This window comes from Syngnathus floridae, chromosome 2 (genome assembly GCF_059516105.1).
Source record: "Syngnathus floridae isolate MCC-2025c chromosome 2, RoL_Sflo_1.0, whole genome shotgun sequence".
In the NCBI taxonomy this organism is placed as follows: Eukaryota; Metazoa; Chordata; class Actinopteri; order Syngnathiformes; family Syngnathidae; genus Syngnathus; species Syngnathus floridae.
Genome location: NC_142414.1, coordinates 852,029 through 864,192, shown reverse-complemented (window position 1 = coordinate 864,192; position 12,164 = coordinate 852,029). Strand labels below are relative to the sequence as shown.

At 50.6% G+C, this 12,164-nt stretch overlaps 1 protein-coding gene across 1 annotated transcript; it reads left to right on the top strand.

Moving 5' to 3' along the window:
- Positions 1-10,191: 10,191 nt before the first annotated feature.
- On the top strand, positions 10,192-11,410 carry LOC148401225 (janus kinase and microtubule-interacting protein 3-like). Its single transcript, XM_088368943.1, has 3 exons — positions 10,192-10,266; positions 10,323-10,556; positions 10,636-11,410. The coding sequence occupies exons 1-3, from the start codon at positions 10,192-10,194 to the stop codon at positions 10,750-10,752; spliced, it is 426 nt and encodes a 141-aa protein (XP_088225069.1). The 3' UTR covers positions 10,753-11,410.
- Positions 11,411-12,164: the final 754 nt, after the last annotated feature.

Sequence of the window (12,164 nt, the reverse complement as noted above, 5' to 3'; positions counted from 1 at the left end):
TGATAGTTTTCTTTCATTCGTTTAGGTTCCACGGTGTTTGTTGGCTATGTTTTCCACTGTCAGAAGGATGAAAATACAAAGTACAACGCTTGGACGTGGGCGAAGACGTCACCGGTGAGTCCTTCCTTCCTATTTATTTACCTTCTAGATGCTAGAGGCTAAGTGTTAGAGGCTAAGTGTTAGAGGCTAAGTGTTAAAGGCAACACAATACGAACAACACAACACAATACGAACAACTCAACACAATATGAACAACACAATATGAACAACACAACACAATACGAACAACACAACACAATACGAACAACACAACACAATACGAACAACACAACACATTACGAACAACACAACACAATACGAACAACACAACGATACTGCACTGAACAACACGATACCGCACTGAGAAACACGATACCGCACTGAACAACACGATACCGCACTGAACAACACCATGCCGCACTGAACACCATGCCACACTGAACAACACCATCCCGCACTGAACAACACCATGCCGCAATGAACAACACCATCCCGCACTGAACAACATTATGCCGCACTGAACAACATTATGCCGCACTGAACAACATTATGCCGCACTGAACAACATTATGCCGCACTGAACAACATTATGCCGCACTGAACAACATTATGCCGCACTGAACAACACCATGCCGCACTGAACAACACCATGCCGCACTGAACAACACCATGCCGCACTGAACAACACCATGCCGCACTGAACAACACGATCCCGCATTGAACAACACCATCCCGCACTGAACAACACCATCCCGCACTGAACAACACCATGCCGCACTGAACAACATTATGGCGCACTGAACAACATTATGGCGCACTGAACAACATTATGCCGCACTGAACAACACCATGCCGCACTGAACAACACCATGCCGCAATGAACAACACCATGCCGCAATGAACAACACCATCCCGCACTGAACAACACCATGCCGCACTGAGCAACACCATGCCGCACTGAACAACACCATCCCGCACTGAACAACACCATGCCGCACTGAACAACACCATGCCGCACTGAACAACACCATGCCGCACTGAACAACATTACGCTGCACTGAACAACACCATGCCGCACTGAACAACACCATGCCGCACTGAACAACACCATGCCGCACTGAACAACATTATGCCGCACTGAACAACATTATGTCGCACTGAACAACACCATGCCGCACTGAACAACACCATGCTGCACTGAACAACATTATGCCGCACTGAAAAACACCATGCCGCACTGAACAACACCATCCCGCACTGAACAACACCATGCCGCATTGAACAACACCATGCCGCACTGAACAACACCATGCTGCACTGAACAACATTATGCTGCACTGAACAACACGATCCTGCATTGAACAACACCATGCCGCACTGAACAACACCATCCTGCACTGAACAACACCATCCTGCACTGAACAACACCACCCCGCACTGAACACGATCCCGCATTGAACAACACCATCCCGCACTGAACAACACCATGCCGCACTGAACAACACCATGCCGCACTGAACAACACCATGCCGCACTGAACAACACCATGCCGCACTGAACAACACCATGCCGCACTGAACAACATTATGCCGCACTGAACAACACCATGCCGCACTTAACAACACCATCCCGCACTGAACAACACCATGCCGCATTGAACAACACCATGCCGCACTGAACAACACCATCCCGCACTGAACAACACCATGCCGCACTGAACAACACCATGCCGCACTGAACAACATTATGGCGCACTGAACAACATTATGCCGCACTGAACAACACCATGCCGCACTGAACAACACCATGCCGCACTGAACAACACCATGCCGTACTGAACAACATTATGCCGCACTGAACAACACTATGCCGCACTGAACAACACCATGCCGCACTGAACAACACCATGCCGCACTGAACAACACGACGTCGCACTGAACAACACGACGCCGCACAGAACAACACGACGCCGCACAGAATAACACAATACCGCACAGAACAACACATTACCGCACAAACAGTTTTAGATAATATTACGTCGCAGTCATGTGACGCGGACATGACGTCAATAGGCGGAACTCACGGCAAAATTATAATCCGTGGGCGTGGCTTGCAACAGGAAGTAGGAAAGCGGCAATTCTGGCAAACAAGACACAGCGGTTAGTAACACGATGACTAACAAGGCAAATATTTTTGTTTTCAGCTTGCAACTTGACCGTCTAGAGCGTACAAGGTAATTACAACTGGTTTTTTTTAGCCCTGAAAAGCGAGGGAGTGTGGCGTTTGGGAGGAATGTCGAACTCGGCGTCTGCTTCCAGCCACAGACGCCAAATTTCGACGATTATTTCGACTGGTCAACGGTTGTAAATTATTGCGTTGACTAAAAACTTTATTTAACTCTACTCTTAACTTTGCCGTTTCAGATATGCGGGTATTACACCGCGGAAATGACGTCAATAGGCTGAACTCTCGCCAAAATTCAAATCTGTGGGCGCAATGGCCTTGAGCGAGACACCGGATACAAACACGACGATTATCAACAGAAATATCTTTATTTTCTGCTTGCAAGTGGATCGTCTAGAGCGTACACGGTAAGTACAACTCATTGTGTTTAAAAAGATTTACGTTTGTGTAGTTTGCGTTGCGTTGTATCTGTGAATGTTGGTTGAGGCTAAATGTTAATGTTTAATTTCATTCCTTTAGGTTCCACGGTGTTTGTTGGCTGTATGTTTTCCACTGCAAGAAGAGACTCGTATCATTGACCAGCAGGAGCTACAATGGTGAGTACCCCTTTCGTCTTCCATTTATGTTAAACACTTCCTATTTCATGTCTAACAGTACTCGATTTAACAAATAACCATAAATAAATACAGTGTGGGCAGTCAAGTTAACATATGTGATTATCCTGCCTAATATGTTTATCACAAATATGTCACTAATCACTAATATGTTTATTTGTTTATCACAACACCTTTGGACCTTCAGCAATCGATTATTTCCCTTCATCTACATAGAGACAGAACGATGGTGTCTTAAACATCTCATTCATTTCACCAAATAACTTCACGCAGGTGGATAACGGCCGTCTCGGTCACGCTATGTTGCGTGATGCAGTTTTGAAGAACCAAATGCATTTATTCAATGAATAAGTCAAGCTAGTTCTATGTTTATGATGTTGTAAGTTACGGTACCGATTGAAGTTGAGTTCGAAGCCAGTGGAAAACAGCGCTGCGTTTGTGCTCTCCAGGTACAAATGTGATCTCTGACTGACGACCGGGCGAGACTCGAGTAAGAGATGTCCAAACGAGCTCCGGCAGGGCGGGCCAAGGCGGAGCGAACGGACGCCCTTCAGGCCGCCAATGACGAGCTGAGAACCAAACTGATGGACGTCCAGTTAGAACTTCAGCAGGAGAAGAACAAGGTGAAAACCTCAACAGACAGACACTGCCTGCCTCCCTGCCTGCCTGCCTCCCTGCCTCCCTCCCTCCCTCCCTCCCTCCCTCCCTCCCTCCCAGTTTTCCCGATGTAGATTAGACATGCGTGTGCCATGACTTTGTCAGCCTACATCAACAAATGCACCGAGGACGTCAGCACCACTAAGAATATCATCACCCGGGGCAACCAACGACCCTGGATGACTGAGGAGGTACGTCAAACGCTACGAGCGCGGAACTCTGCCTTCAAGTCTGGCGACAAGGAGACACTGAGGACAGCGAGAGCCAACTTGAACCGTGCCATCAGGATAGCGAAGCGAGACCGCAGTCGAAAATTTCAGGATCGTTTCCACAACGTCAAAAACATCAGGAGTATGTGGCAAGGCATACGGGCGATTACAGACTACAACTCACCCTCCCCCCCCTGGTAGGTGTAGTTGATGCTGACTTTCTAAATGGTCTAAATAACTTCTTTGGGAGGTTCGAGGCACTAAACGGCACTCCAGCAGTTAAAACTGTCCCCCATCAGGAAGAGGAGGTACTCTGCCTTGACTCCGCCGATGTGTTGAAGACCCTGAGGAGAGTCAACCCCTGTAAGGCCCCTGGCCTCGACAACATTCCTGTGCGTGTGTTCAGGGAATGTGCAAGTCATCTGGCTGGGGTCATCACAGACATTTTTAACACCTCGCTGGGCCAAGCCAAAGTGCCGGCGTGCTTTAAGACTGCCTCCATCATTCCGGTGCCGAAGAAACCTCAAATCACCTCATTTAATGATTACCGGCCTGTTGCACTGACTCCGGTTATGATGAAGTGCTTCGAAAGGCTGCTTAAAGGTCACATCGTTTCCAGACTCCCCCTATTATTTGACCCGTTCCAGTTTGCCGACCGGCAAAACCGCTCCACTCAGGACGCCATCTCCTCCGTTCTTCACCTGAGCCTGGCTCACCTGGAGGAGAAGAACACCCATGTGCGGATGCTGTTCCTGGACTTCAGCTCAGCGTTTAACACCATCATCCCACAGCATCTGGTAGGAAAATTGGAACACCTGGGCTTCAACACCCCCCTTCGCAACTGGCTGCTAGACTTCCTCACCAACAGACCTCAGTCAGTCCGGGTCGGACAGAACACCTCTGATGTCATCACCCTCAGCACAGGCTCCCCTCAGGGCTGCGTCCTGAGCCCCCTGCTGTTCACCCTGATGACACACGACTGCGTCCTCAGGTTCACCACCAATCACATCGTGAAGTCAGCAGACGACACAACGGTGGTGGGGCTCATCAGAGACAACAACGACCTGGACTACAGAGAGGAGGTGGAGCAGCTGGTGGGCTGGTGCAGAGAAAACAGCCTGATCCTGAATGAGGAGAAGATGAAGGAGATCATCGTCGACTTCAGGAGAAAACAGCCTCACCACGCTCCACTGATCATCAACAGCTCAGCTGTGGAGGTGGTCAGCAGCACCAAATTCCTGGGGGTCCACATCACAGAAGACCTCACCTGGACTATGAACACTACGGCACTGGTCAAGAGGGCACAGAAGCGCTTGTACTTCCTGCGGAGGATGAGGAGAGCCCACCTGCCCCCACCCATCATGAGGACGTTCTACAGGAGCACCATAGAGAGCATTCTGACAAGCTGTCTCTCTGTGTGGTGTGGAGGCTGCACCGCCTCCGATTGGAAGAACGTGAGGAGAGTGGTGAGGACAGCAGAGAGGATCATAGGGGCTCCTCTTCCCTCCATTCAGGACATTTCATCTCAGCGCTGCATGTCCCGTGCCCGTAACATCATCAATGACCCATCACACCCCCACCATGGACTGTTCTCCCTGCTGCCCTCTGGGAAGAGGTTTGCAGCATCCGCTGCAGGTCCACCAGGTTCTGCAACAGCGTTTTCCCTGCTGTCATCAGACTGTTGAACACTAGAACTGTTGAGCTCTAAACTGAACTCTGCATCACACATTCACAGAACTGTATGACACTACGGACCTCTATCTTGCACTATCTCGCACTACCAACTTTACTGAACTTGTATAAACCCTTTAAATAGAAGTTTAATACATGGTTTAGCATTCCTCTGCACACTCTTGAATACTGTTTTGCCTACTTGCACTATTGCATAATTATCACTGCTGCACTTTATACTTATTTTTAATATATATATATATATATATATATATATATAGTATATGTATATATATATATTTTCATAGGATATGTTACTTCTATTCAACTGCAATATCACTACTTTGTTGTAAGACGTATGCAACGGAATTTCGTTTTGTATGCACCATGTGCAGACAAGATGACAATAAAGTTTGTCTAAGTCTAAGTCATGTCAGGTCAGCTGTCTGGAGAGAGAGAGAAGTCAGGACCTGCGGGCGGAGCACCACCGTGCCACCGCCGCCATGACGGAACTCAAAAGCAAACTCCATGAGGAGAAGCAGAAAGAGTTAGCCATTACCAGGGAGACATTACTGCGGCAGCATGAAATGGAGCTGATGAGAGTGATCAAAATCAAGATGGAGAGATCCAGCGACTGAATGCCTTGGTCCTCAGCCTGAGGGACGGCTCCATGGACAAGGTGATCCGCTCTATCCGTGTCTGACTATCCGCACGCCACGTCGGGCTTCGATGCGGCCGCTACCGTATTGTGTAGCTTGTCCCCAGTAAGCGTCGCGGCGCTCCGTTGCGGTCTCAATGGCCCGGTGTGGCGCAATGTCTGCTCAGGTGAGGAGGGGGGGGCGCTTTGCTGGCGGAGGTGGAGGAGACGCGGCGGTGTCGGGAGACCGAGCGGTGTCGCCTCCACCAGGAGCGCGGAAGAAGCCCTGGCAGCGGCCCAGCAGGCCTGGCAGTCCCGAGCGGCCGAGCTCCGATCGGCTCATCACCAGCATCGGGAGGAGCTGAGCCGAACCAAGAGAGACTGCGAGAGGGAGATCCGCCGACTGGTAGGACTGATCAGATGCGCGGTGCGTGGCTATGTTCCCAATTTCGTTGTATACCTGCAGTGCAATGACACCTAAGGCATTCTATTCTATTCTATTTCACAAGAAGAAAATGTCCGGTTGCTCGCTTCGCTTTTGTCACAGCAAAGGTGTTCTAGTCGATTCAAGAAAAAAAATTGGCCGGTTGCTCTCTTTGTTTTTGTCACAATTCTGGCAAATGAGTTTGCCCGCCTGCCTGAGCGCTCCCCGTTTGTACATCCAGACGGATGAGATCAAGCTGAAAGACAGAGCGGTTAGTGTTTTGGATGAAGCCCTGGGGCCGGCCACGTCCACCGCCTTCAGCTGCAGACTCAGGCTGCCGAGCAGCAGATCGCTGCCCTGAGGGATTCCCAAAGGGCGGGCCTAAACTACCCTGGAAGTGGGGTCAACGCCGCTACTAGCAATCCTCTTCATTGCGTAAGCCACCTCATCACACACTTGCAGTACGCATGACTTAGTTCGTTGCTGGAGGAAGGTAGCACAAAAACAGTTTTGAACTTTGAACGAGTGCTTGTGTGTGTGTGTTGCGGGGCGTTTTCAGTCTCAGCAGGATCGGGACACGCGACGGTTTCATCTGAAAATCGCTGAGCTCAGCGCAGTCATCAGGAACCTGGAGGATCGAAACGCCCTGCTTTCTGAAGAGCGCAATGAACTGGTAATTTATTGACGGCACGCTTGAAGGTTTGCGCTACGTTTGATGCGCGCCATCCAGCGAGGCACCCATTGCGCTTGCTTATTAGTTGAGCGGCGCGTCGAGTCGGTTGCCTGGTAGATGTCTTTTATTGGGAGCCAAAGCCACGATTCCGTTCAAACCGATGCAAAAGGAATGGATACGTTCTGGCCCGCGTGTTGTGCGTCTTTCACATCCCGCACTTCATGCTTGCAGCTAAAGCGACTGAGAGAAACAGAAAGCCAGTTTCTGCCACTTCTGTACAAAAACAAACGCCTGAGCAGGAAGAATGAAGAACTCTCGCTGGTGCTGTGTCGCCTTGAAAACAAAGTGCGCTTTGTCACCCAGGAGAACGAGGAGATGGCAAGCTTGGTAAGTCGACGCGGACAACGGCGGCGTGCCAACAGAGTCCACTGCATTTGTGTTCCACAGAGAAGGCCTAGTTCGCTCAATGACCTGGACCGCGGTTGCGGCCAGCAGGACGGTGAAATGGAGTTCCTTCAAGTTGTGGAGCAGCGGCACATCATCGACGACTTGTCCAAGGTCTTCAGGCAGGCGACTCGGTGCACGTACGGCAGCGCCACGCTCGCTCGCTGTCGCCAGGAAACCTTTTCCGTCCAAAGCTTGGCCGGCGGCCGCCATCCAAAAAATTGGCCCCTTAAATTCCGACCTTTCAAGCAGGAGCATTGTGCGCACGCGTTTGAACACGCTTTAGACTTGTTTTGCCGTTTTCAGCAGCTCAAAGCTCCCGTTTTGTCAGCGCCTTTGCCACTCGCTGTGCGCTGAAAACGACGGACTTGCCCGGCTGCTCAGCCCGTCAACTATGAGCCGCGAGCGCGACATCATTGTCCGTAGGCAGCTAGTGGCAAAATGCACCCTGTTAGAGTTGCGCTCGCTCCAACTTATTTTGCAAGAACCACACGGGAGACAAGTAAGTTCTTTTGGACACCTGCAGGTGGAGAGTCCATCCGTTGTACGAATGAAGTCTGACTCTCGGCTCCTGCACGAGCATTTTAATTAAGAGAAACAGGGTGGGTGTAAGAGTGGATTGAATAGAGGAAGCCCTTGACCTCTAGTCAAAACATAGCAAGGGGTGTTTTACGACTTTGTGTAGGAAGGGATAAGCGATAGGGATAAATAAGGGATAAATAATATTATTTATTACAGGTTGCAGTCAAAGTCAAAGCAACATAATGATACGATAAAGATAATCTGGAAAACCCTGACACACCCTGTAGTTGTCACTTTTGGAAAAGACGAGCGTCCCTCCAATCATCGCCGGTGACGTGTTTTTCAGGCTCTGGAGACAGGAGCTCATGTCAGAAATGTCATTGTGAGTCGCGTTTGTTTCTGCGCCGGAGCCGTTCGTTCCCTTTGCATCCAAAGAATCTCAAAGGCGGATTATTTGTGTCGACAGGAGAGAGATTTGCTGCTACGATACCGACGTCGAGAATCTCTGAGGAGGAACAAAGCGTGAGGTCCTGCAAGGTGAATCTGTTTGTTTGCGGCTGCTTGGTGTTGCGCAAGATGAAATGGCCTTTTTCTCGCTATCGTTCCTCTCGTCGATTCATCGTGAGGTGTCGCTTCAGTTTGTTCAGAGAGATGTTTGCTTCCGCGCCCGCAGGTCATCGAAACATTTTACGGCTACGACGAAGGGTGGACTCGGACGGATCGTCCTTGTCTTTTCACACCGACAGAACCCCCGACACGGAACCCGAAGAGGTAGCCCGCCATTTCTGCCAGCGTATTGGCACCAAACATTCCTCTTCAGCCTGGAATCGGACTCGTCTTTGCGTCGCGGGTGCTTTGTCGCTGGTCTGACTGATTCTGGTACTAGTGCTGTGTTGCATTGGTGTGTGCATGAAGAGGCGGAGCTTCGCTACCGCCAGCTGACGCAAGAATATCAAGCGCTGCAACGAGCCTACGCTCTGCTAGCCCAGACCAGCGAAGGGGACTACGACGCCGAGAAGGAGATCAAGGTGGCGCCCCTTCCCGCAACCCCCGGCCGGGTCGCAGCCTCCCCGTTCTCACCCAGCCTCGGGTGTTCTCTGGTCTGAAAGGAGGAGGAGGAGCCTCCCTCCTCCTCCTTTCAGACCAGAGAAAAGCTGATGGTAGAAATGGGTCACTATCAAAGCAGAGTAGCAGATCTGGAGTCAGCGCTGAAGCAACAAGGACAGGTAAGCTCATCAATGAGCACACCTTTTTCTCAGACAAAATAGCTACATTCTTCAGTCACTCATTCGTCTGGCATTACTGGACCAACCCCCCCCCCGAATGTGGCTGGGAAAATGCGGAGAAAAGCAAATGTCATTTTCCAGTCAACCAAAGAATTTGTGGATGAAAATGACACAACATTCCAAAGCTGTCCACGCGTTTGTCTCTTCTAGAATGTCAAGTGGGTGGAGGAGAAGCAGCTGCTGCGTCAGAGCAATCAGCAGTTGGCCGAAAAGGTGACGGAAAGAAAGGCGCTGGGCGGAGTCGCTTGGCGTCACACCCGTCGGGAAGCCCCGCAGATGAGGTCTGACTGTCTTTTCAGGTCAGGCGGATGGAGGCGGAAGAAGCGTGTCTGAAAGAGCACATCCAGGATATCCGAGACCAAAACGAACTGCTTGAGTTCCGCATCCTGGAGCTGGAGGTGGGAAGACTCGCACAAGCGTGTTGAGGCCAGAGATGTGACGGACGGACGGACAGACGGATGCATGCCTCTGCCTTTCAGGAGAGGGAGTGGCGCTCCCCCGTCTTGAAGTTTCTGCAAGTCCGTTTCCCAGACGGCCTCAGCCCTTTGCAGATCTACTGCGAGGCCGAGGGCGTGAGCGTACGTAAGGCGTCCCTCGCAACCCTAACCTTAACCCGAGGTCCCAGAACACCATACATTGCTCCTTGCGCCTTTCCCCCGGACATCGTCATCAGTGATCTGATGAAGAAGCTGGACATCCTGGGCTATAACGCCGTAAGTGTATGTCGAACTCCTTATGTTCGCACTCCACGAGACTCGGCGGCTCAAATGTGACTTTTGGAAGGCTTTGCGCTGAAAGAAGCTTGTTGACGCTGTGCCTTTGGGCTCTTCTATGTTCTGCAAGCAGAAGGGCTACCTGGATGAAGAGTTGGACTTCAGGAAGTGTTCCATGGACCAGGCTCATAAGGTAAGCCGCCCTCAAATCTCCCGCCGGACCACTGATGGACGAGGATTGCGGCCCAGAGGATCCTGGAGCTGGAGGCCATGTTGTACGAGGCGCTACCGCAGCGGGACTGCCCCGCCACGGACGGCGAAATAGCCAGCCACGCTGGCGTGAATGACGTGCTGACGGCGGATCAGAGAGAAGAGCTTAGGAGCGCCGTGGACCAATGGAAGCGAGCCCTGATGTGCGAGTTGAGGGAGCGCGACGCTTGCATCCTCCAAGAGAGAATGGATCTGCTGCACAGCGCGCAACAGGTAAGGGCCCAAAGCCAGCCCGGCACTTACTTGCACGCTTACTGGCTTTTGAATGCCACTTTCCATTTGTCCGTCCTAGAGGAACAAAGAGCTGAAAGAATTCATCGAAGCTCAGAAGAGACAAATCAAACAATTGGAGGAGAAGTTTCTGTTTCTCTTTCTATTCTTCTCCTTGGCCTTCATTCTGTGGCCCTAACACCAGCTGGTGAGTGAGCTCCAGCGGCACCGCACTCGACACCTCCGATACACTGCCAGCCGGTCTCAGACGTTGGCAGACGCTCCGATGCCAACGTATACCCCCCGCCACGGTGACAGAGGCACCGCGTCACACCGGCGCTCATCCAATCAGAAGGCAGGAAAAGCAAATTCACATGCAGGGCACTTTTGAACCAGAAGAGAGCGCCACAAAAAACGGTTGTTGCCCCAAACGCGCACTAAAAAGGGTCAGAATAACAAGAGTCCCACTGGCCAGCCGGGGCCACCCGTCCAGCTGTTTCTTCAGGGGGGAAAAAAATTGGAGTCACCGGTGAGTACATTTTGCATTTAGCTCTGCTTTTCTGCTACTGTCTTCAAGTGTGTGGCATCCTGCGATCAAAGATTCAGCCAACCCCAAAGCGGTTGACCTCAACGTCCCACCACCATGCCTACCAGAGCAGGTGACGTGATGCTTTGGACATCCTTCCGTCTCAGATGCCCAAAAGTACTCTTTGCCACATCTGCGGCAATACGGTGTCTTTTCAAAGGTGCAAATAAATCCAGCGTGGGCGGAACACGCACGTCTTCGGTTTTTCCCGCTTTGTTTGTGTGACAGCTGTTGTGAAAATTTTATACAAATAAAGTTGTATAGTACAGGTTTGGCCAAGCCGCAACTCCCGAACCGCATGCGGCTCTTTTATGTTCATATCAACATTTGTGTGTGTGTGTGTGGGGGGGGGGGTTGTGCGTGTTGGCTTCACTTGAGTTCAATTTGGTATTTTGGTCAAAAGCGCATGTGGTGAAATTCCACAAAGTAGGATGGGCAAACACATTTCTTTAAACTATGAGTGTCAATTGGGCTCTCGAAATGGCAGGGAAAAGATGCACAGCAAAACGAAAATACGTAGATGAACACAGGACGTTTTAATCAGAGTGGGAAAGTTTCTATTTTTTGTTGAACGTGATGGCAAACCATTCTGCCTGATATGTCAGACCTCAGCGCATTTCAAAGATTCAAATCTTCAGCGCCATGCACTTCAGCTCACTCCATGCTAACATTGATCAGGCGTCGAACCCGCAACATCATGCTTAAGAGGTGGCCATGCTAACCAGTGCGCCATTATGTCAACGCATAATAACTAAGTCTACTGATCAAAACAGCGGTTACTATATGACGTCGCTACGTCGTGGTCACGTGACGCAGACAAGCCGTCAATGGACGTGGGCAGAGTTAACTTGTTTAAAAGGGAGTGGGCAGAAGAAATATTTAATTTATTTAAATCTATTTTGAGTGCACACCATTATGCCAATGCATAACAACTGTAAATCTACTAAACAAAACAGCGGTTGCTATATGACATCTGCCACGTCGTGGTCACGTGACATACGTGACGTCGATGGGCGTAACTTTCG